This window comes from Ascaphus truei, chromosome 8 (genome assembly GCF_040206685.1).
Source record: "Ascaphus truei isolate aAscTru1 chromosome 8, aAscTru1.hap1, whole genome shotgun sequence".
Lineage (NCBI taxonomy): Eukaryota > Metazoa > Chordata > Amphibia > Anura > Ascaphidae > Ascaphus > Ascaphus truei.
Genome location: NC_134490.1, coordinates 64,531,947 through 64,557,725, shown reverse-complemented (window position 1 = coordinate 64,557,725; position 25,779 = coordinate 64,531,947). Strand labels below are relative to the sequence as shown.

Genomic DNA, 25,779 nt, shown 5'->3' with positions numbered 1-25,779 from the left:
GGAGACCCTTTCTATGTGCTCTGTTTTTATTTTTTTTTCATAGTCCCGTGGCTCATAAAAATACTCTAAGAAAACAATTCTGCTTTCTAGGGATACACATTTTTGAGATGTTTCATGACTGGGCTTCTCATGGCTGGCAGTCGGTCTGATATAAAGATGTATATATATATATACACACACACAGTATATATGCAGAGAGCCCCGCCGAGTGTTGTTTGTGACGCACAACATTTACATAACTTTGCAGTGCTCTAAGGGTCTCTGGCAGTGAATATTACCGAGAGAATACGCGAGTATGATATTGGAGGTGCTGAAGGACAAGGTGACAGTTTAGTAATTAGAAGACAGAACTGCGGATCCAGAGTGATGAATACTGAACCTACCTACTCCTGACATTTACCAAGTCTTTTATCATCCCCTTCCCTACCTGTGCTCGTCTGTAATTAGGTGATGTTTTATTAATAACATAGCCGCTGTGTAACGTGCACTAAGATCGTTAAATATGTGGTTATAAATTACAATTACCGTGTTACTGTCCATAAATAACATATGTATGTTATTTTCAACACACAAATATATGTGCGTGTATATATATATATATATTTTCCATATTTAAGTGAAAGGATATCAAAAGACAAAGATGAAAAACAAAAGTAAGGTGGGAGGCTGGAATCATCATTTGTGATTTGTTGGAGCAATGTGGAGAAGAGAGGCTTGCAATCGCAGTACCTGGAAGATCATTAGGGAGGCTTCATCCAGTGGTAGTGGCTATGACGACGAGATGTAGAGATATAGATATATATCTATATATAGATATATCTATCTATATATAATTTTTTTTTAAAAGAATGCGAGAGTCTATTTTACCAGAGTACCAAGTGACTACAGGTACCTCCCCTAAACACACCTTTATACAATGCGTGGATAGATACCTGTGCACAAAAAGGGACACACCTGAGATACCTGAAAAATGAATACACTTTGCATCTCTCTCTCTTTCCTCTCCTCCAAAACCCATATTTCAGGGGCTGGATGGGAGTAACGCCACCTTTAGGTAAGAGATACTTAAAACAAGTTATGTTATTTCAAGCTAACATGAGGCAGTGCTAACTTACCATGGCGTTAAGCCTATGCTAATGAGATATACAACGGCTGTTGTTTTTGCATATAATGATCTATGTGGATATGCGTTAACATTAGGGAACATAACGTCCATTATTAGCACTGAGTTAGCGGACCTCTGTGGATGTGGGTCTAGGAGTGGTTAGAATATCCTTCGGATAAAAATGTCATTGTATACACACGTTGCGTATTTGGATATCATGATAATAGATGTCCCAACAATCTTCAAATCAATAAGAGCAGGAAACAGACAATAAAATTGTCAGCTCAACGCTGGAGAACTTTGATAGACATATGAGAAAAAACAACTGCAAGATACTTGGAAGCAAGTCAAACAAGAGTTATGTAGCGTAAATGGAATATGTGATGGGGAAACATTGTATAAACAATTAATTCTGCAGCTCCAGGCTTCACCTATCCATGGGTCATTTTTTTTTTAAACCAATTTTTGTAATCAGCACTTCTGGCAATGTAAGGGTTAAATGACATCAGTGATGACTTGGGAATATAGATTGTGATTCATCATTGTACAACTCAAAAACCATTATATATACTGTAAGCTCAGAACCCAAACCCAGCACCCCACCCAAACCCACCAGACATATTTTTGGTTAGGTTGGACCTGTAAAAAGGAGTATATATACCTTGGCATGGTTACAAGCTTAAATATACTTTGGCCAAATAAGTTTACTAAATTATCCTTACTTATGAGAAGAGACAGATAAGTATTTAACTATATAATTTGTCATATTGGATGTAGTCATGGGTATGTATGTATATATATATATATACATACATACATACATACATATATACATACATACATACATACATACATACATATATATATATATATATATATATATATATATATATATTTATATATATATGTATATATGTATGTGTATATATATATGTATATAAAAATCTGGCGTTCTACAAATATTTTCCAGCATATGCAAAAAATATAAGATGTGACATCAAACATCCTTCCTTTGTTTTCTTTTTCTTTTATTGACACTTTGCTGCATGTATTTTCAGGGTGTCTTTCCCCCATATGTGTTTAGATATATCCTCATTTGCTGCCTACATATCTCAGGACATCAATGAAAAAGTGAAAGAGTCCTTGCACATTGCTAGGGGCTCTGCTCCTGAGGTTTCAGCCCACAGAGGGGATGGTGAGTTGAGAAGATGCAGGAGTAATGTGAAGCCCTCAGACCCTAGTGTGTGTGTGTCTGGGAGGGTGAGTCAGAGAGTGGTCTCCTCTCTTGCTTAACACAAACAGCTCAGGCATCTCACCTCATCTCTGGAAATCAATCAGATCAGCACTGAGCAACGTGACATTGCAAGGAGGACCACAGCCAGGCAGGAGAATCCTAGCAAACAGAATATTAAGCGATGTGATGCATTCAGCGTGTGCTGGGAAACACATCGGAGACCAGGAGAAGATCTTCATCGGAACAGCAGGGAAACATTTAGCTAAGGTAAGTTTCCTGCAGGTCCCCGGATCCTTTGTTTGGGATGGAGCAGATTCATTAATATAGCGGCATCACATGGCTGCAGGAACATGATCAGTAAGTCCTGCTTCTTATATCTTCAGCCCTAGAGAGGGTGGGGGGGTATAGGGACTGGGAGGGGTAGATGTTGGAACCAGCAGTGACTGAGCATAAAGCCGGTGGATCTCCTAGTGATGACCCTGGAGTCAGCAGAGCACCTTGTTTATTATAAGTAGGTGCACACCGTTATCTTTATTACAGGCTAGTTGTCTCGATGTATGGTATGTCCCATAACAGTTAAATCCAGGGATCCCTGCAAGCAGCATCTATGTATTCTGTAACAGGACACAGCAGCTGCTGCAACATCTGAAAACTGATTTCTAGCATTAGCCTTCTAGTTGTGACACCCCAGGTGGGACTGGCCCTTTACCCTGTCCAGTGCTGGGGGAGTTCCTAGAAGGCTCTGTTCTGCAAGATGTTTTAGCCCTGAAGGGGAATATGGGAAAGATACACAGTGGCTGTGCTGAGGTCCTCTCTCTTTGCCAACTGCTGGCTCCAAATTATCAACAGCTAAACAAGTTCTCTCATTCAGACCCTTTATCTGGGAGCAGCTGTAACATTTTTTAATGGAAACAGGTGTCTGTTTTGGAGAAAGGGGAAAATCCATCAAAATAGTATTGATTTTTTTTTTTTAATAGAAAAGAAGTGTGGGTTGTTGGCAAATGTAAATGGGAAGTTTTCACACCTGATCCTATTGCTGAACTCAGGGGAGTGTTTATAGTTTGCATGAGAATTCTGCATGTGCCTCAAAATATACCCCTGGGGGTTTCCTCAATAGTTGAGTCCCATTTAAATCCCATGTACAGATATATATTTATATATCTAACAAAAATCCAAAGAATCCGCAGCACTCGCTGTTTAGTATCAATAGTAAAAAGTGTAATTTATATCACAAGCATCGGGGGTACAAACAAGACAGAATGGAGCGATGTTTCGGACCTCCTGGTACTTCTCTGGAGCTTGAGAAAGGACCTGGAGGTCCGAAACATCGCTCCATTCTGTCTTGTTTGTACCCCCGATGCTTGTGATATAAATTACACTTTTTACTATTGATACTAACCAGCGAGTGCTGCGTATTCTTTGGATTTTTGTTATATATATTTTTGTTGCTGGATGGTGATCCTGGCTGCACTGCTAGCGCCCTGACTACTGAGATAAGAGAAGTGATTTGACCTATTTTTGAAAATTTCAGTGCCCTGGATATCTTTGTTTTATGTGTGTGTGTGTGTGTGTGTGTATATATATATAAATACATACATACATACATAAATACATACATGCATACATACAAACACACATACATACACACACAGGGCTCGTCAACTGCACTCGCCCACTCGCCTGGGGCGAGTGCATTTTGCCCACTGTCGAGTGTTCCCTGCGGGGGGGGGGGGGGGGCATGGCTGCGGGGTGCGGCATCTCCCGGCATTCTCCTGCAACTTGAGTGTCTCCCCTGCAGTTCCTGTAAAAATGGCTGCGCTGCGTCAAACGACAACAGGACGCCACATCACGCGGCATCTTGACATCACATCACATAGCGTTCTGTTGTCATGGCAATGTGGCATAATTTTCACAGGAGCTGCAGGGGAGAACCAGGAAAATGGCGGAAGATGCCGCAGCACGCCGCCGCTGGTAAGACTAGTGAGGGGGGGTGAGAGAGGTTCTTTGGGGGGGTGAGTGACTTTTTGTTTTGGGCTAGTGTTTTTTATTTAGAATTTGTCGTGGCCTCTCTCATATATATATAGTCAGATAAGGCAGTTAGCACTCCAATAGGTGCTGGTAAGCCACAGGTGCACGTCCCATATAGAGAATGTAGTTATACGTTACCGTTCCAAGGATTGGTAAACAAGAGACAGCACTCTGTCTCTTGTTTACCAATCCTTGGAACGGTAACGTATAACTATATATATATATATATATATATATATATATATATATATATATATATATATATATATATATATATATAGACGTGTGGTAACCAGGGGATCCTGATGACCAAAGAAGACAGCACACTGCAAGGTTGATGCAAAAAAGTGTATTGTGGAACACAAGGCCGCCAACGTTTCGGTCCTCACAACGGGACCTTCCTCAGGGCAGAGAGGTCCTCACTGCCCTGAGGAAGGTCCCGTTGTGAGGACCGAAACGTTGGCGGCCTTGTGTTCCACAATACACTTTTTTGACATCAACCTTGCAGTGTGCTGTCTTCTTTGGTCATCAGGATCCCCTGGTTACCACACGTCTATATGCTACGTATGGGACAAGCATCTGCCTCCTAAACTAAACCGTGAGTGCAAATCTCCATACCATGACTATATATATATATATATATATATATATATATATATATATATATATATAATCAAAAAATAAATAGATGATACCGTTCTGTGGCTAACGAAATGCTTTTATTTGTGCGAGCTTTCGAGATACACTGATCTCTTCTTCCGGCGATGTTACAATGAATGAAGCAAGGATAACTTAAAAACAGTGTCTCTTGGAATGTTATCTGTGCTTCTCCTTCCCCCGGTGTGGATGTGTTTTATGGCTAGAGGTGTCAAAGGGTAACTGAAAGCAAGTGAAGAAAGAGTGTGTATGTGTATCAGTGTGAATAAAAATGAATGGAGAGCCCACAGTATAAACAGTGCTCTACACAAGGTGTGTGTGGAGTGAGAGGGATATAAATGGTGTGGGTGGGTGTGGAAATGTGAGAGTTTGTAGCACAACTAAAAGTGTGTGTGGATACTATGTGGTCCCTATTGGTGTATATGGATGGAAAAATAAGGAGTATTAGTATGTGTGAGAGACAGCTGTGTGTGCATACATATAGCACAGTATGTACAGACATGGCCTTTAGCGCTCATGGGAAGAGAGTTCGCTAGTGTCAGTAATGACTCATAAAATTCGATCTCTGTTTATGCCACTGCTAAGTGTCCCGAACAGTTGCATAAATTTGTATTCATGCAACCGTCTCTCTTTCGGGGTTTTAAGATTACCTTTGAGTATGGCAACCCTCAGATCGTTCATCTTATGGCCAGAGTCAGAGAAATGTTCGCCAACAGGACTGTCTCTTGTTCCGCGTGTGATGCTGTGGCGATGCAGGTTCATTCTCTTGTTTAGCCCCTGTCCTGTCTCACCTATGTAGTAGCAGCCCCCTGGGCATTTCATGCACATGATGAGGTACACGACATTGCTGGAGGAACAGGTGAACCTTCCTCTGATTTTGTATTCCCGATTCTTGTGTGGTATTTGTATTGTGTCCGCTGTGTAGAGCATTGCGCAGGTTTTGCATCTTGGGTCCTGGCATGGTTTTGTCCCGCATTCAGTTGTACTGCTGAATACTTTACTCCTCACCATAATATTCTTGAGATTATGGGGTTGTCTGTATGATAATAAGGGTGCTTCAGGGAAGACCTGTTGCAGTCTTGTATCTTCCTGGAGGATGGGTTGTAGTTTCCTGGCGATCTTGCGTAGGTCTCCTAGGTGTGGGTTATATGTGACCACCAAAGGAACCCTGTCGCTTGTCTCCTTCTGTTTGTATTCAAGGAGATCACTTCTTGGTATTCTGGTGGCTTTGTGAATTTGCTGGTCTACAATTCTGTGGTTATATCCACGGGTTATAAAGTCTGATCTCAAGGCTTTAATCCGCTGGTCTCTGTCTGCTGTGTCGGAGCATATCCGGTTGTATCGTATGGCTTGACTGTAGATGGTTGCATGTTTGGTGTGTGTCGGGTGGAAGCTGTTGTCCCTCAAATAGCTGGCTCTGTCTGTAGGTTTGCGGTATACAGAAGTCTGTAGTTGGTTGTTCTTTATAGTAATGGTGGTGTCTAGAAAATGTACTTCATCCGGGGAATGGGTGAGTTTGAGGTTGATGGTCGGGTGGAAAGTATTGAAGTTGTCATAGAACTGTAGGAGGTCCTGTTCGCCAGAGGTCCAAATCAGGAGGATGTCATCGATGTAGCGAAGGTATGTAAGGGGTTTCAAGTGACAGGTGGACAGAAAGTCACTTTCCAGTTTTGCGCAGAACAGATTGGCATACTGTGGCGCCATCCGAGTACCCATAGCGGTCCCGGTTGTCTGGAGGTATGTGTCATTTCCAAATGTGAAGTAGTTATGGGTCAGAATAAATTCAACCCGACACACACCAAACATGCAACCATCTACAGTCAAGCCATACGATAAGGAAGATACATGTACCTACAACCCATCCTCCAGGAAGATACAAGACTGCAACAGGTCTTCCCTGAAGCACCCTTATTATCATACAGACAACCCCATAATCTCAAGAATATTATGGTGAGGAGTAAAGTATTCAGCAGTACAACTGAATGCGGGACAAAACCATGCCAGGACCCAAGATGCAAAACCTGCGCAATGCTCTACACAGCGGACACAATACAAATACCACACAAGAATCGGGAATACAAAATCAGAGGAGGGTTCACCTGTTCCTCCAGCAATGTCGTGTACCTCATCATGTGCATGAAATGCCCAGGGGGCTGCTACTACATAGGTGAGACAGGACAGGGGCTAAACAAGAGAATGAACCTGCATCGCCACAGCATCACACGCGGAACAAGAGACAGTCCTGTTGGCGAACATTTCTCTGACTCTGGCCATAAGATGAACGATCTGAGGGTTGCCATACTCAAAGGTAATCTTAAAACCCCGAAAGAGAGACGGTTGCATGAATACAAATTTATGCAACTGTTCGGGACACTTAGCAGTGGCCTAAACAGAGATCGAAATTTTATGAGTCATTACTGACACTAGCGAACTCTCTTCCCATGAGCGCTAAAGGCCATGTCTGTACATACTGTGCTATATGTATGCACACACAGCTGTCTCTCACACATACTAATACTCCTTATTTTTCCATCCATATACACCAATAGGGACCACATAGTATCCACACACACTTTTAGTTGTGCTACAAACTCTCACATTTCCACACCCACCCACACCATTTATATCCCTCTCACTCCACACACACCTTGTGTAGAGCACTGTTTATACTGTGGGCTCTCCATTCATTTTTATTCACACTGATACACATACACACTCTTTCTTCACTTGCTTTCAGTTACCCTTTGACACCTCTAGCCATAAAACACATCCACACCGGGGGAAGGAGAAGCACAGATAACATTCCAAGAGACACTGTTTTTAAGTTATCCTTGCTTCATTCATTGTAACATCGCCGGAAGAAGAGATCAGTGTATCTCGAAAGCTCGCACAAATAAAAGCATTTCGTTAGCCACAGAACGGTATCATCTATTTATTTTTTGATTATTAAAGCTCGGCTAACACGGTACTGATACCTCTACATGTATATATATATATATATATTGAGAAAAGTTATTATTGATATTCTTATTTGTATGTGTATTTAATAGCACCAATCATGTAGCACTTTACAGTAGAAGCGAACAATATAAAATAAAGGGAACTGTGTATATAATATGCGATGAAGATCGGAATGTGTTATTACTATCATTATTAACCCCTTCGCTCGTGCAGAGCATGAATGCATTGAGCTGAATGTGTGGAAGGGCCTTCTCACAGCTAAAGGGTTACATTTCTGCCTTTTTACATCTTAGTTCCCTAACATTTATATAACGTTTCACCCAGGCACCACGTTTGGGGGCTTGTTTAACCTTTCCTGGAAACAAAGTGACCTAAAGCAGGATATTGCAAGTTTCCAAAGATTATATCCTCTTCTACTTAAAGGTGCCTCACCACCTACCCTAATGTTATGTGACTTCCCTTTGTGTTATTGGAAGGTAATATATACATAAAGGGATTGTGTTTGTGGCCACAATGGTTGATATTTAATTAATAAGGAAGTGACGGTTTGCTATTTAGTAAAATTAGGGGGAATATACATGTCTGAGGTCACATTGCCTCTGTGTATTGTAATACAAAACAGTAAGATTTATAGGGGTGGTTGTATTTGTCATGTATTACACTATTTACAGATCAGCATACACTGACAGTGCTGTGTACATGTAAATTATTATTGTGTTTTATTAAGATATATTAAGATATATTACCTTATAATAGCATTGCCCAATTGTCTGTTGGGTTAGCCACCCCAAAAGGTAATATTTCGTGCATGCGCTACCTGAATCATCCAATCTTATCTAAATGAATGGAACTCGTTAAAGTTCAAAAATGTATTTCTCGCCCTTTAGGTTATTTCTTCTTTTTTTATTTATTGATGTAAACTAAGGGCTTGTCAGTCGTTACTTGACAAAGCTTCAGCTTCTAAAAAAAAATGTAGCAACTTTTAAGTGCCCCCCCCCCCCCTTCATACCTGTCACATGTGCCCCAATCAGAAATGGCAATGTCACTGGAAGGCATGTGTTCTAAACACTGGTGTGTTCTATTAAGGTAACCCTTATCAGCTGCCTGAATGGCAAGAAGGTTCACATTTCTGGGAGCAGGGGAATCCTGGAATGATAACAGGCAGGCAAAAATGTATGTATGTATGTATGTATGTCTGTGTGTGTGTGTGTATATATATATATATATATATATATATATATATATATATATATATATATATATATATATATATTATATATATATATATATATATATATATCTCTGATTGGTCCATCGGTCTGTCACCTCCTCTGGCCAATCTGATTGGTCCGTGGCCCGCCCCCGCCCCCGCACACCTCTTATTGGCCTGCGTGGTTCGCTGACCACACCTACCCCACTGGCACACTCTCAAAACAAACACATGGGAGAGGGAGCGGCTCAGTGAGTAAAGACACTGACTGACACTGAGATTGCTGCAGGGGAGCCTGGTTCAATTCCTGGTGTCGGCTCCTTGTGACCTTGGGCATGTCACTTTATCTGCCTGTGCCTCAGGCACCAAAAACATAGATTGTAAGCTCTACTGGGCAGGGACCTCAGCCTGCAAAATGTCTCTGTAAAGCGCTGCGTACCATTAGCAGCGCTGTACAAGAACATGCTATTATTATTATTATCACTACCTCACCGCCTGCTCTCACCTCCCCTGCGGACTAGACCACCTCAGGTACCGTGCGCTGCCGCGTGCCCCCTCCGACCCAACACCACCCCCCTCACCCCTGCACACTACTCACACCGTCCAGCCCTGTGTGTCACGCACAGCGTCCGGTACCCCGTTAACCCCCCCGCTCCCGCCCCCCCCTCACCAACACCGCCCGGTGCAGTCACCCACCAGCATACCATACACTGTCCGGTCACACACACACACCCCTCACGTAGACCCTCCAGTGCTGACACCCAAATGCCAACCCACCCCACAAACAACTGCCCCCTCACCCCTACCCTTCCCCCCTCCGGTGCCACCGCTACTTACACTCTGTCATCCGTCCAGCGACCCCCCCCCATCACATTACTCACCATCCGGTCACACCCCCCTCCCGCACTGACTGGTGCACAGCCCCTACTGACCAAGCTGGAGCCGCAGAGTGAGTTACCAGGAGGAGAGTGTTAGGGGTGAGTACAGTGGAGAAAACATTGGTCAGCCTGTAATAAATATGGTGACCTTCTCCCGCCCCTCTGATTCGTCGTTTCTGACCTTGCACAGTCTTGGCTCTTGGCCACATGTCTGTGCAGCTTCAGTGAGACTTCCAAGGACACAAGGGACATCCTCTCTCCGGTCCCGAGGGGGTGAGCGCACAGATCTAAAATGCGCGGGAGGAAGAAGCAATCAGGCCTGAGGGGCAGGTTGGGGAATACCTGCCCCTCCTTTCTCTCTCCTGTAACATGTTCTTTCCTCTAGCAAGATTCACACACCCCCACCCACCCAAGATTCACACCACCACCAAACACTTATTAGGGGTTCTCATCCCGGGCAACGCCGGGTCTCTCAGCTAGTATATATATAGCGCACCATTAATGTACAAAGCGATTCACAGCAATGATACGCGTGATAATCATACAAATAATGCAAATAACACATAATGGGAAGAAGTGCTTCAGACATAAAAGTAACATTTAGGAAAAGGAGTCCCTGCTCCAAAGAGCTTACAATCTAATTGATAAGAAGGAAGAACATATAGAGACAGTAGGGGGGCGTTCTGGTAAGTGCGTCTGCAGGGGGCCAAGGTTTATGTATGAGGTGTAAAGTATCAGCCATGGAGCTACTCATATGCTTCGTTAAGCAGGTGTGTTTTAAGGTAAGGTTTATGAGAGGAGTGGGTCAGTGAGTAAAGACACTGACTGGCACTGAGTTTGAAGCAGGGGAACTTGGTTCCATTCCCGGTGTCAGCTCCTTGTGACCTTGAGTAAGTCACTTTATCTCCCTGTGCCTCAGGCACCAAAAACATAGATTGTAAGCTCCACAGGGCAGGGACTGTGTCTGCAAAATGTCTCTGTAAAGTGTTGCGTAAACAATACAAGAACATGTTATTATTATTGTTATATTAAGGTGGGTTTTAAAGGTGGATAGAGAGGGTGCTACTCGGAAATTGAGGAGAAGGGCAATTGTTAATATTATTTTTTACAATTGTTACATGCAGCTTTTTTCTCACTTTACTAATTGATGCTCAGAACAATTGGCAATGTTATATTTACCTGCTTGCCTTTCCCACATCCTGCTTGTAAAGGGACAGAGGTACAGTAGTTCTTTCACAAGCTCACAGGCATGGTGCAAAAATGATCGGAATATATAAAGGAGTGTTTTTAAATGTCACATGATTCAGCTGAAGTGCTCTGAGAGGTTTACACATATGAAAAATAATCTGCTTCTTTGTACGTTCTTGGAGAAAATAATCCATGAAGAGATATTATTACCAGCACACAGGTGCAAACTGCAAAATAAGGGGTTATTGATCCCTCTGGGATATGGATCAATAAACCACTATTTGATACTTTACACCTGTGTCCAGTGCTGTTAACAATATCTCTTCAGCAATTCTGTCTCCTATGAACTTTGAATCTCTTGCTGTGCACAGAGGTCCTCAGTACTGTTATCTGCTACTATTCTAAGAGTGTGTGGCCTTTTCCTATCTATTCATCTTTATACGGCCTCGGGCCGCGCTGATCAGCGCTCCTGCTCTGCCTCGCCTGCTCAAACTGGAGCTTTTTTGTGTCCTGGCAGGCGAGGCAGTGAGCGCGCTTTGGGGACGGTGCGTAGGCGGGGAGGAGGCAGGCCAGAGGCGTGTCGGGAGGTGAATCGGAGGCGGGCGGGAGGCGGGGCTAGTCCCCCGCTCCCATTGGATGTGAGCGGTCACGTGATCACTCCTCCGCTTCCCTGAGCGGCAAATTTTAAATTTGCCTGTCTCTCCAAAATACCCGAGCCTCCTCACGCATGTGGAAGCGGCTGCTAAAGCCGCGCTGATGACAGATGCAGGGGGTAAGTGCATTTGCTCAGCACGGCTCAGCAAGGCTCACCGTACTATGTCCCAGGCCTACGTTGTCATATATGTATTTTTTTAACCATTATCCAAAGACCGGGGATGTGTGCTTGAAATGTTATGGAACACAACATCAGTGTCCAGTTCTATTTTTAGTCCAATAGAGCACACGAGTATTTTCTGGTTTTGTCCACACAACTAATTGTTTGATTAACAGAACAATTATTCCATAACCATTTCTGCTCAATAATTAAAGGTCAAATACGTGACACTTAGAGAACAAATAAAGGACAATGCTTGATGCAATATGTAATTAGGTAAATGTGCTTTGTGTTGCTGTGTATGAGACGGAAAATTCAGAACAGTATCTTAATGTCGGCTGTTATTTTTTCACCAGCACCTATATATAAATACTTAACAAAATAATTATAATTCTGCATTTTATTATATATGCGTTTAATATTTGATCTTGGTGTTTTTACTTTGTGTGTGTGTGTATATATACGTTCAGATATATACATTTAGATTTTTTATTAAAGGGTTTGGTCAGCACACAGTTTATAAAAGGTGTATGTGCTGGTACCTCTTTTATAAACAGTTTTACTTCCCATATTCATTTTGTTAAAGGCAACATTGTCCCGGGGGACCAGGCAATTGCACCTTTATACCAGGATCATTTCACTGAGCAAAACGAGTTAATGAAATAAATTGTACATTTATTCACAGGAAAAGGCGAACACACAATGTTATACAACTCACAGTAAAAAGACACACTTACTTGGGGAATTGGGGTTAAAAACAAACTGTACTTTCCTAGGTGTAGGGCTTATCATTCAAGCGCTTACCCTAAAAAGTCTTGGAACTAGAATCACCCTGCAGTCCCAAACCCACAGCCCCCCTCTCTCTCCAAAGGGGCTGAAATTCACTTGCTGCTTAGAAAACTTTAGAGAACCTTAGAAAACTCCTTATAAAACGTAAAAGTAATTTAGAAGACCCTTAGAAAACTGAAAATCTGAGCTGCGTAAGGGTTTTTAAAACCTCTCAGGTTCATTCACAGAAAACCTACAGCCCAATCAAAAAGCCTGAGAAATTTCTCAGCAGCTAATCAAAGCAGGGCTCATGTGGCTGATGATGTCAGAGAAAGGGACATGGATATCTGCAGAGCAGGCTCCGCAGAGTCTGCCAGAACCCATATGGCTGTTGGGCCGTTCCCCTGCACCTCCTTGCTACCATATGGTCTTGACACCTCCATATCCTGCATTGCCTTTGAAGCTAGAAGGCGGGGTAGAAATTTGGTCTACTATGCATGGATTTTTATGCATACAGTATAACACCCCCTGAACCTTACTTTAATAAGGTATAAACCTTACACTTTTATGATGCTAAAATTTCTAAGTCTTTTTGGTGATGAGGGATAGAATGAGAACGTTTTAGTCCCACTAGCCATATGCCCCACACTCTGCAAAACCTGACTTTTAGACTCTAACAAAACCTTAACAAAAGTCTTATATATAACTGGAGCACCCCCTGAACTCCTATACTGGGTTCAGGGTGATCTGGGCATTAGCTGGGCATCCCTCCTTATACTAGGGACCCCTTGACTGTTTCAGGGACACCTCACATCCCTATGCCCCTTTTACCTTTCTGGGTTGTGCTGAAGCAGGGAACTTAGTGGTGAGTCATGCCCTATACAGCTTCTGGGTGAACTGGGCATTAAATGAGTATCGACCTTAACCTAGGGACCTCATGACTGTGTCAGGGACACCTCACATCCCTATGCCTCTTTTACCTTTCTGGTCTGTGCTGAAGCAGGGAACTTGGCGTAACTGTTTTCAAGGGAGGATTGTGACCAGAGGTCTGTGCCTATATGTCCCCAAAACCCCCCTTGAAACTCATAGCCTGTGAATCTCCACTCCTGGAAAGCACTCCTGAAAAGGTAAAACACACCTACTGTAAATACCTTATCGTTGCACAATCGCATACATTTCAAGTACAACCTATGAGTCCAAGAGCTGACACTCTAAACCCACAAGTAGGGTTCAGAGGTAACCAGCCATGCATAATATCTTTATGGCCTGGTTACCCATTCACCGTCACAAATATGATAGTTATGGCGTTGTTTGGGAAAGTAAGGTAGAGCACTATTAGAGTCAAGACAATTATGGGGGAGAAAAGAGAGGGAGGGACCACAACATTATGAAAGAGGGAGGGAGAGGAGATGGAAAGATGGGGAGGAGGGGGTGAGGTTTAGGGGGAGAGGATAGGGAGGGGCTGGGGAGAGAGAGGTGGAGGGAGGGGGTGGCAGAGGGTTGGACTGGAGGGGGGAGGGTAAGGGGAGTAATGTCCATTGATATATACCTCCCAAAACACTCTTCTATTCAACATGGGGAGAAACACCTCGGAATACACCGAAGATACCTGGGAAATAGTCTTATTGTGCACTTAAATCAGCTTATTTCCCAGGTTACTCTGCTAACTAAGGCTCTCTGTCCTACGACAAAGCCCTATATCAGGGTCTAGATGGCTCATTCTTGTTAAGACTGAATTCGCAATTATTTTTTTAGCTCAATATAGTCTGGCAAATTTTAAAAAGAAAGCTCACAAACATGTTTGCACATCTCTAATTAAGATTTGTATTTAAATATATACACACACACACACACACACACACACACACACACACACACACACACACACACACACACACACACACACACACACACACACACACACACACACACACACACACACTGCCACTTACACACAAACACACACAGCACACGGGAGCAGCAGGGACCACAGTACAATGTGGGGGTGCCGCCGGGCCGCAGAGCCATCGTTGGAAGTCGGCGGGAGCGAAACACGTGGTAAGGGTATTAACAGGACAAGTTTTCACTTCTGGGGGGTTAATTAACAAGATCACTGCCACTACTCACGTGCTCCGTGCAGGACGTCCGACGGCTCTAAAAGGAAGGGCAGGCTGACATGCGCACACTGATATAGTACCTGGCTGCGCGTCAAAACACATCATCAACCAATCAGGTAGGGGGGAAGGGTCTCAATTTTTTTCAGCGCGCATCTGCTCCGCCAAGCAGAGGAAGAAGACAGTTGCAGGGACAGCTAAAACCGTGTGCGCTGATTAGGCGGCCAAGTCGGATCGCCTGCGAGCCAAATGCACACGCCCGGGGCGAGCGGGCGAGGACATTTGATGTAAGCTGTGGAACCCAAAAGAAAGGATGTGGTGTGCAAAAACATAATGAATATGTGTAGAGTGAAGCAGAACGGGAAAAACTGCTAATTCAGGCATGACAATAACAGATAAACAATTTGATCAATCAAAGAATGATGCCCTCCATCACAATAAAATTAATGGTTTTAGGAAGTTTCAAGAGTGCTTAAAAATCAACATTTTAGGCCCAAGCCCTTTATTTGTAATGAAATGTAAACTCGTATTAAACATTGACAAACAGTGCAGAAAACTAATTTCTGAGTGGAAGAGAAGTAAGGGAGGTTGAACATGAACTGTCACTTTAACACAGTCCTTGGAAAACAAGAAAGGGCAAACAATACTAGAAGAAGAAAAAAAAAACACAGATGGGTATGAAGGATATGAAATCATCATATTCATCCGTCTGTTTCAGCTGATCTACATTCCAGATTCTCCTCCAATTTCTCTGCAGCCTTGTTTTGTACATACATTTTCTTCCCAGGAACCTAAATGTGGAGAAATCAGTGTCATGCTAATAAAGTTTTTTTTTTCCCCCCAAAGCTCAATTTTAAATATGATTTAACATCAAGCAAAAATGAAGTTACCTGAGTGGATTAAATCTAATGAACAGTTACAGTCCTGCTCTGCATTGCATGTATACCTCCTGCTCAACCTTAATGCTATAACATTTCAAGGGGAAGGTAGAAAACAGCAAAGTTAATTTGCAAAGCAATTGTAGTTGCAAAATGTAATTTCATATTCAGAGTGCGGTTTATGTTGGCGTTATCTATATACCATGCAAATGAGTTTCTGCCCATCCTGCATACACTTTTTTTCTTTCGAGAGGTCAGGCAACGGAGGTAGAATGTGGCGTACGGGCGGCAGTAAATGAAGGATCTTTTTCAGTTACTTTGGTTATGTGATGTCTAAATTGAACATGGTGTGTTGATGACCTTGAGGTCATTTGAATGTCTGAATGAGTGGCTAGGAAATTAACTCAAAGAACCAAGGTGAGATAAGCAACGTTTTGGAAAATTCCTACAGGAAATAACAAGGAGCATTTTTTTGTTCTGTGATTTTATTTTGTACCTGGGTTTGCTCTCCTAGGCATGACGATACATACAAAAATGTTAACTGCGTACAAAAAGCATTGGATCCATCTAGTGCACCCATTTCTTGTACTTACTGTGCCATACACTCCACTAAATTCAAGCAGTTGAGCGTATCTAAAGCATTTTCAATTTTAGTACATGCTCCAAGCAGGTACTAGCTATTCCATACATTCACTACCCTTTCAGTGAAGTTGTAAATCTTTCACATTATTTCTCATTGACACCCCAAGCTGTCCACCAGCACTAGCATGTCCCTTTCTCTGGAGCATGCTCCCACCTACATTAGTGTTACTTGTTCTGAGATCCCCCACCTTCCTTTTAAGTCTTTCTTGGCAGAATTTTACTGTGATTACGTTTGCTAAGCCTTCCTGTAGAGAGTACCCAAGTTCTCTATGATGTTCTACAGTAATAACCTCCAGAACTAGACATCACCCAAAAAAACATGTCTTATCAATAAGTTGAAAAGGGGCACCCACATATTTGTTCTCATAAAACCCTATAAATGCTACTTTGGCCTCTTACACTGGTTAAACCACACCGTTACTTATTAGGTATCAGTATGCCTCCTTAGTGCATTGCCTGTGTTATGCCCTTGTGTTTTTGTAACCTAAGAGCGTTGTTTTTCATTTCTAACTTCAAAAGTTAGATAAATGTGTATATATAACCAAGCTCCAGTTAAACCTCTTACATTATAAATATATTTATTTATGTGTGGTAGATCTAAAAAAATCCAGCATTTCTTCTGTCTCTAGGAATCTCTTGTGGTCATTTCTTTAATGCTCTATCACTTTGGGCAGAAGTTGCCAATTTCCCATTAAAACTTCAATTTGAGTCAACAAACATTTAAAATCCATAAAGATCCTGATGATGGGCAGCGTACTGTACGCTAGCAAAACAGTTACATTATTGATTAGATTACGGATATGTGGAAATGATCCAAAAAGTATTGACTGCAATTTTGAATTGATTTTTGCAATATGGAGCATAAGCTTTGAAGAAAAGATGTAGACTAATCCCATTTCATTAATTTAATACAAAATGATACTGTTTTCAACGTGACTTTTTACATATCTTTGAAGGCCACGATTGGGAAAAAAAACCTTTTATTTTTAAATCCAGTTTTGATTAAATAAAGTACGGTGTATGAAACCAGATTGTTCTTATTAGATTTACCATCAGGTTCAGCTGACAGTGCATCACAGAGGATGAAGGGCAGATGGTAATAGCCAACGTCTGTCGCTTAAAGCAAATAGAAAATTGTGGTCTTCTGACTTTGGGGTGAAACTGTGAAGAAGTAATTTGCATATCAAAGAGTCTAATCAACAAAAGTGTTCGGCTCAAACATACATAAAACAAAAGGATAGCTATAAAATGAAGAGAGCAACATTTGAGTTAATGAGTCCTGTTACTGTATGTTCATATGGGGATGTGGGGAAATGCTATATCGGAGTGGAACAGTAGATACAGGGCTACTGGGAGTAATGTGCTTTCTCTTGCTCTTGGCCCATTTGCTTTCAAGGATACCAGCGTTGAGAGTTTTTGGTTCATTTAGCATTGAGTTCAGCACTCTGGGCTGCAGTGCTGTGGTTCCTTGGGGCTCCGTTGAATTGCCTGCAGAAAGCTTGGGAGAGTAAACCTTTGCATTTTATTAGTCTGCTGTATTTGCTTTGCACTTAAGGATTAACAAATTCAGGTTAATTTGCAAACCACACTTCATTCTTTGATGTGGAATAGCATTTTCTAAGCCTCCTTTCTTTTCAGTGGATGGGCTAGAGAGTGACTGGCTTGTAAAAAGACTCCTGAGGCTGAAAAACCCATTGGAGCTTGACCATTTTTTTTAACTGAAAGGGTCTGTTGTACTAATCACATACTCCACAGAATCCCTTAGTTAACAATTTTATTGCTTTCACTGAATAGGGTAACACTATGGAATTATCAGTGTTTAAGTAGAAAAGCAGCCAAGCAAATGTATCAGTGAGCATTATTGCCAATATTACCCGGGTCACCAACAGGGGGGAGAGCTGGGACAAGTGTCATGGGCCTGGTGGCTGTGGGGGGCTCGGACGGTCGGCGCTGCATGTTCGGCCCCGATCTCTGGCCCGGGCTCAGCTTCTCTGCCCGGCTGCCGGTCCTCTGGTTGCTGCCGGCCCCGGCTCTCCCCAGCTCTGGGGGCCTCACTCACATTGCGGTGAGCGACCGGCGTCAGAGGCCCTGCGCGGGACAGTGAGGGAGGCCCGCAGCTGGGGAGAGCCGGGGTCTGGCTGTCGGTCCTCTCGTTGCCGCCGGGACCCAGCTCTCCCCAGCTGCGGGCCTCCCTCACTGACACTGTCCCATGCTGAGCCTTTGACTTCGGCGCACACCGGGCCTCTTTGAATTTGCACCGGCATGAGAGAGAGACCCAGCACATGGCAAAAAAATTATTTGGGGGGTTGCAGGTATTTGGGGAGTGTGTATGTGTGTGTGTGTGTGTGTGTGTGTGTGTGTGTGTGTGTGTGTGTGTGTGTGTGTGTGTGTGTGTGTGTGTGTGTGTGTGTGTGTGTGGAGGCAGGCGGGGGTTGTATGTATTTGGGGGATGGGAATTTTTTTTTGTATGTGTTTGGGGGTGAGGGTTGTATTTGGGGGGAGGGTGTGGTGGGTGTTTTGTATGTATTTGGGGGGTGGGGATTTTTGGTATGTATTTTGTGGGAGGTAATTATTGTGGGGGGTATTGTGTGTGTGTGTGTGTGGCCAGGGGGGGAAGGGAATGAGTGTGATATGGGGGGGATTGAGGGACAGTGGGGTAATTGATGGATTGGGGGGGGAGGAGTGAGAGGAGAGAGGGGCTGTCAGAGAGGGGGGGAGAGGGGGTAAGAGTGAGGCAGGGGGGAGAGCAATACATGGGAAGACGGGGGTAAATAGAGGGGGGGCTTGCAAGACTGCCGACACGGGTAGGGGGGGCCACGGTCGTAACTCTAGTCCTTGGCCCCGGGAAATCTGTCTGCGGCCCTGATATTTACTAAGCCGTCTTCTGCCACAAGAGACCTCTTGGCGCTGGATGACATGAATGGGCTGCAAGGTCTTCCAGTGCCATAGATACCTTATAGCAGAAGACTGCGTTGCACATAAATGGCCATATTCTGTATATTTCACCCTTTTTTTAGCCAGAGGTCCTCAGTTTGTTGAAGACTCCTCCAGCAACATGAGTTACACATTTCAAATCAAATTCTTCAGATGATTAATTGTTGGAGCTGAATGGTTACCAGCATTTGTTGGAAAACATACGGTTTATTCTTGCTTGTGTGTATCTTTCATTATACATATGTCCCAGTGTGTTTGAAACATTTAAAGCTGCAGACCAAGCAATATCCTACATGTTTTTTTTTTTTAATAAATCAGTTCTGTACTATGAGAAAATACTTGTAGCATTTAAAAAAACAAAAAAAACCACAACTCTAAATGACATTTTTGAATGTATTATAATGTAACAAGCATTTTTTTGTTTCTATAGCAACAATTTACAAAATCAAACCCCCTTCCTCTTCTGAAACAGACTCTGGCACACACTTTTTTGAGCCATGCCGTCTCTAGCAGGGCACCAATTGTATCTAATGACTGCCTGGTCACATGATCTTCCTCACAGAACTTTGCATCTTTGATCCTCTTCTGCTGCACTGACACTGGCACTGACAGCCATTTAGTGAACCCCTGAGCCGAATCTTCACCGATCGATCGTCAACTTAGCCAATTACTTATCAATGTGTGGATTGTATTGATGCCAATATTAAAATAAAAATAAAAAAACGGCAACTTGGACTGCTGCTTTAAGAGCAATGGAAAATATTACTTGACTCTTGTAGTGTGCACTAAACAATGTTAATATACCTGCATTCACTGCACTTCCGTCACTGCACAGTGGATAACAGGAAAAGTGGTCACGTTCCATAACTTTGTAGAGAGGGATTGGAAGCACATGAAAGGACCAGTGTGAGCTACAATATAACTGTGCATGTCACGTATTCTGCGCCCCGTACTTAGGGCAAGCTGTGTATAACTGCGGATGGTACAGATACATTGTATCATCTCAGCAGAAAGAATCTGTATCCTGTATTTCATGCCACAGTTTTTAGATCGAGTCTGAAATTGTAGTTCTTCACGCTATGTGCAGGTGTTAGACGTGAATTAACAATACAGTTCCGCTAACTTTAATTTCTCAAATTGTCTGTAATGTTCCTTTGTCTTCACTTTACTGAGAAATATTCTGCACAATATTTTTTTTGGGGCAGGAACTGTAATCTAAAAACATGCTGAAATTGTGGAATTGCTACTACATTATTTTGGAAATTAGGTATTACATGCTAACTTTAGGCTGCGTCCATAGTCCATGCGACTTCGCGTGCGGTGCAAACAAAAGGCAGTAGCTTCATGAGGAAGGCCATAGAACGCGCGATTCCCGGAAAGACAAAGTAATTTGATTTTGTTGCGTGACGGCCGAGTCACGTGAGCGGTTTGGACAATGAGGGCACTCCTCCGCCACGCCTCCCCGTCGTGTCTTTCCCCTCCCCATTCCATAGGCCACGGATCGCCTGTATATCCACGGTCTAACCCTAACAGAAGCAGCAAGTAGGGCAAATTATTTAATTTACCTTTTTTTGCTATATTTGATTGCACTTTTTTGCAGTTAAAACTTGTTAAAAATACTAATGAATACCAATATACTGATATACTACTCTACTATTATATACTAATATACTGATATACTACTCTACTATTATACTAATATACTGATATACTACTCTACTATTATACTAACATACTGATATACTACTCTACTATTATACTAACATACTGATATACTACTCTACTATTATACTAATATACTGATATACTACTCTACTATTATACTAACATACTGATACACTACTCTTCTATTATACTAATAAAATGCTTGACTTTACCGGATCTCCAATTTATGTCCCTAAGTGGGGTTCTTCAAAGCAGCAGATTATGTTCAAATTGGAAAATATGAGCCACGGTGAAAATGAACAAGATGTGCTGTATAACAATGCAGAGGATAAAGCTCTTGCAACAGACACCACATGCCCTCAGCACACGTTGCTTGGCAGAATATGGGGTGCTGGTGTCAGCTGTTCCCTGCTCTCTAATGGAGACAGCGAGTTGTCCCCCAGATGTTGGTTTCTCTGTTGGTTTTTAGGAGTCCGTGCATGCACTAGGGCAGGGGTGCACAAACTGTCCCCTCTGCTCGCGCTACCCGCACGCGGTGTCATTTCACGCTGCATTGCCATGGCGATGTGTCGCCAAAGACAAGGTAAGGGAAGTTGCAGAGGCCTCATGCGATCCCCTGGCATTTTACTTAAATGCCTTGGGGAAGAGCGAGGGGCTTCTGCAACAGCCACGCCCCCGGAAAATCTTGCACCCCCCCCCCAATTTGTGCACCCCTGCATTGGGCCAGCAGTGCTTCTTATTGTCTGGAATTTTATGTAGGTATTTGTGACAGGGAGAAGTCAGTTACTGATAGTTATGCCTGGGAAACATATATCTGAGGCCTGCATCCAGCACTCAGAAGGTTAACCCAGGATGAATGGTTGGGTAATAAGGAAGTGAGTAGACACACCTGACAACCAGCATGAGATATAAGGAAGCCAATGCTTGTAAGCAGGTGGCTGTCTCATTCTACAGAGCTATCCTAGATAAGCTGCTATGCAGATGGATTCACAACTCTCTCTAAACCACAGTAAGAACTGTTAATATTGTTTCCTGACTGTTGTGGTGTATGTTAAAGGCTTGGTAACTGGACATAGCCAGCCAGCCTGATAGATAGGGCTTGGATTGTTAGTAAGTTCTCCCAATGTGAGTAGATGTTATTTTGCTTTTGTGTTGCCTTAACGGGACAGTGTGCCCACATGTTTAGTTATGCTGTGGAGAAATAAAACCACTCAACATTTGATTTAACCTGAAACTACACGTGTGGACTATTGTCTAACCTCGGCCACAGGCTGTCCTGCCACAGTATTATCGGTGTTTTCTTCCTTAAAGATACAGTCCCATTTAGGGCTAATAACACGGCCATGTTGACTAAGCAGTGTTACTCCTTATTACACCTTCCCAACACGGCTTCGTACACATGGCACTGTATGACTGAGTTAAGTGAATTATTTATTTATAAAATGTTTTACCAGGAAGTAATACATTGAGAGTTACAGCTTGTTTTCAAGTATGTCCTGGGCACAGAATGAATGGCTGTAAGGTGTTGTCCAGCATGAAAGATGTCTTAAGTAGTAACCCCACTTAGTAAATATGGCCCTAAACGTCTTTGAGCCTTATTCAGTATGCTCTGAAGAGCCTGATCACACCGTTATTGGCCAAATACCTCCATTAACGTCAGTGGGACTTTAGACTATTTTGAATTTCCCCCTAAATCTTTTATATTAGATGGTACAAAATGGGTGCAATTATTTCAAGTAAAGTTTGAAAGTTTTCATTTACAATTGAGATTCAGAGGTAGAGAGAGGGCTGCTTTCTATCATATTTCCCCCATGAAAAATAAAAACCAAATGTACGCATGCACCCCTCCTTATCTTAGAACCCACCTGGGCCTGCTCGGTCCAAACCTCAACCTCCAGCTCAGCGTGCCGACTGGGGCCTGGTTCCATTGCAATCCTTATCTCTGGCATTGCTGTTGGAGTCCCTGCGAGCAGCAAAGGAAAAAGAGAGGGAGTGAGATACTTAACATGCAGTAAGATGAACAAACAGCAGAAAATAAAGGAACTAAGGTATCCTGTACATTGTTAGACATTTGCATGCATCTCCACGTCTCAGACGTTCTTTAAAAATACTTGTCTGATTTTTTTCCCACCATTAAATCTTTAATTGGACATCATTTTGGTCTTACAAGGGACTGCAATTTTGAGTAGACTTGGAAAAGTGGTCCTTTAATCACATGCAGCATGTTCATTTTTGGTTTAATTTAAACTGGAGATGTAACATGAGCGGCTTATAGATATACTTGATTCTCTTCTTTGCAGTACTCTGCAATGCTCTGCGTGTATTCCTGTACACTGGTATATAAGCTACACAAAGATTTTACAATTGTCACTAAAATGAAGTGAATTAGGAAAATTGAATTAGATCCCAAGTTAGCGACTGCCAGAACCAATGTCACACTTCAAAACACATGAAAATAAAAACCTCGGGACTGGAAAAATCAAGCGTTGATACTCATGGTAAATTTCACTCATTAGTATTCAATCGCACGAAATTACGTAGTAATTAGTTGCCTAATATCCAGAAAAATGATTATTGTTCTCTTGGTAATCTGAAGCAGTGATGATATAATTGCCATTCATCGTACCAATGCAGCACTGACCCGAAGAGGCACTACCAGCCCACTGGATATATTAGAGTTTCCGTTTCAAAGGAAGTGAAATGAATCCATTTTTGCAGAATTGGACTGAAGTTAACATCTCCAGGTTCTGCCCCAGTGCACACCCAATGGCAGTGAAGTGATATGTCTACTGGGCTAAATCTTAGTAATTGCTATCAAAAAAAATATATTTTTTACAGGCATTTTTTTTCAATGTTTGATTGTTCCCTTGAAACTTGGGTGGTGTTTCACGTGCCTTTTCTGCTTTCTTTTTTTGTGTGTGGAGAACACGTTTGTGTCCCCACTTTCACCCACTAACACTCCACCATCCTCTGACATGAGGGGTGGCAAGAAACAAAAGGTCTCACAGAGGAGTGACGCAATAGATTGACAGGTTCAGCCTAGACCAAGGGTGGGCAACTCCAGTCCTCAAGGGCCACCAACAGGTCAGGTTTTCAGGATATCCCTGCTCCAGCACAGCTAGCTCACTGATTGAGCCACCTGTGCTGAAGCTGGGATATCCTGAAAACCTGACCTGGTTTGGGGTCTTGAGGACTGGAGTTGAGAACCCCGAAGACATTATTATGTTGATTGAACACCTAAAAAGCCCTATTAACTAGTGCCAGAAGGATTTCCCAATCACTTTAATGGGCCAGGAGGTTTCCCCATTAATGGAATTGGCCAGGAGATGTCTCATAAAGTAACATTGCTTAGTCAATAAGGCCCTGTGGGTATATCTTCTTATTTACAATGTGTATGCTGATGAATTAATCCCAGACCTGAAAGGCAGTTTTATAGAATGGTTTGCTCATGATCAATGGATGTACTGTAAATCAGGACTTTTAAAAGTACGAGGTTTCTTATCCAAGAAACAAAAGAGAGAGTGTGGGTACTGCTACCAGAGGTGGAGCAGTATCCAAGACCCCATTTAGTGTGCACTCGCCTGAAGTAATAATAATTGTGTTATGTCAGAGTAGACCTCGACTAGATACATTTATATAGAAAGTTGCAGTCTTGGTATATTCCTTGCTAGTCGAGGTCTACTCTGACTTTACACAATTATTATTACTTCAGCCGAGTGCACACTAAATGGGGTCTTGGACAACTCTCCACCTCTGGGAGCAGTACCCACACTCTCTCTTTTGTTCAAATGTAATCACCCTAGTGCACCCCTCAGATCTATACATTTGATAGAGCGGGTTGGTTTCTCTTCTCTGGTACTCATGCTTATTCAAGAATTCAGATACTGCAGAGGGTGGGTTACTGTTAGAGGGGTATACCTATCTGCCAGATCATGGGCAGTTTGGGCTAGCCCTAAATTTAAGGCCAAAAAAGTGCTACGTCATAAGACACCTTTCATACTGGAAGCCACCTTCTGGCCCTTTCACTTGAATAGTCTGTAGAGAACCATATTTACTGAGCTGCGTTGGAAAGTCTCTTATGGAGAATAAGGACGATTGCCCGTGACCAAACCGCCACCTGCCCGCGCCACCACACATTGCCATTGGGACAACTTACCAGCGGGACACTTGGCTGCAGGGGACCTCGCCACGCGTGATCCAACACCATCTTTAAATGGCAAAGCCCCACCACGCGCACTCCTGCACCGCCACAAGCTTTGTCCGACAAGCTCTGTGAGTTCCCATGCCGCCCGATCCGAGCCGCTTCTGCTCCGACAAGCCATGTTTAAATATCCCAAACGGGACATTTAAGCATGGCACGTCAGAGCGGACTGTCTAGGACGGGAAGCGGGACATGTAAACATGGCTTGTCGTAGTGCGCGGTGTGGGAGCGTGCAGGACTTGTCAGATTGAACTTGTGGAGGGACATTGCCATTTAAACATGATGTTGGAGCGTGCGCGGTGAGGTGCCCTGTGGCCAGGTGACCTGCTGGTGATTTGTCCTGGTGGAGACATGTTTGGCAGTGTAGCCCCAGCAGCGGTTTGGTCACGCCCAAAAGTCTTAGACCGTTTACAGAGTAGCCACTTCTTAGTAAATATGATCCTCCATGGCTAACTCATAAACATTCTGAGACTTGTAGGCCATTGTAACGCATGGCACAACT

The 25,779-nt window shown here is 43.0% G+C and overlaps 1 protein-coding gene across 1 annotated transcript in view; it reads left to right on the top strand.

The window, feature by feature from the left end:
* The first annotated feature begins 2,273 nt into the window (after positions 1-2,273).
* Positions 2,274-25,779, top strand: part of ZMAT4 (zinc finger matrin-type 4) — a 207,368-nt gene continuing 183,862 nt past the window's right edge. Inside the window, exon 1 of the mRNA XM_075612366.1 lies at positions 2,274-2,606. Coding sequence (XP_075468481.1) covers positions 2,526-2,606 — 81 coding nt within the window. The 5' untranslated portion in view covers positions 2,274-2,525. The remainder of the gene's footprint in view (positions 2,607-25,779) is intronic.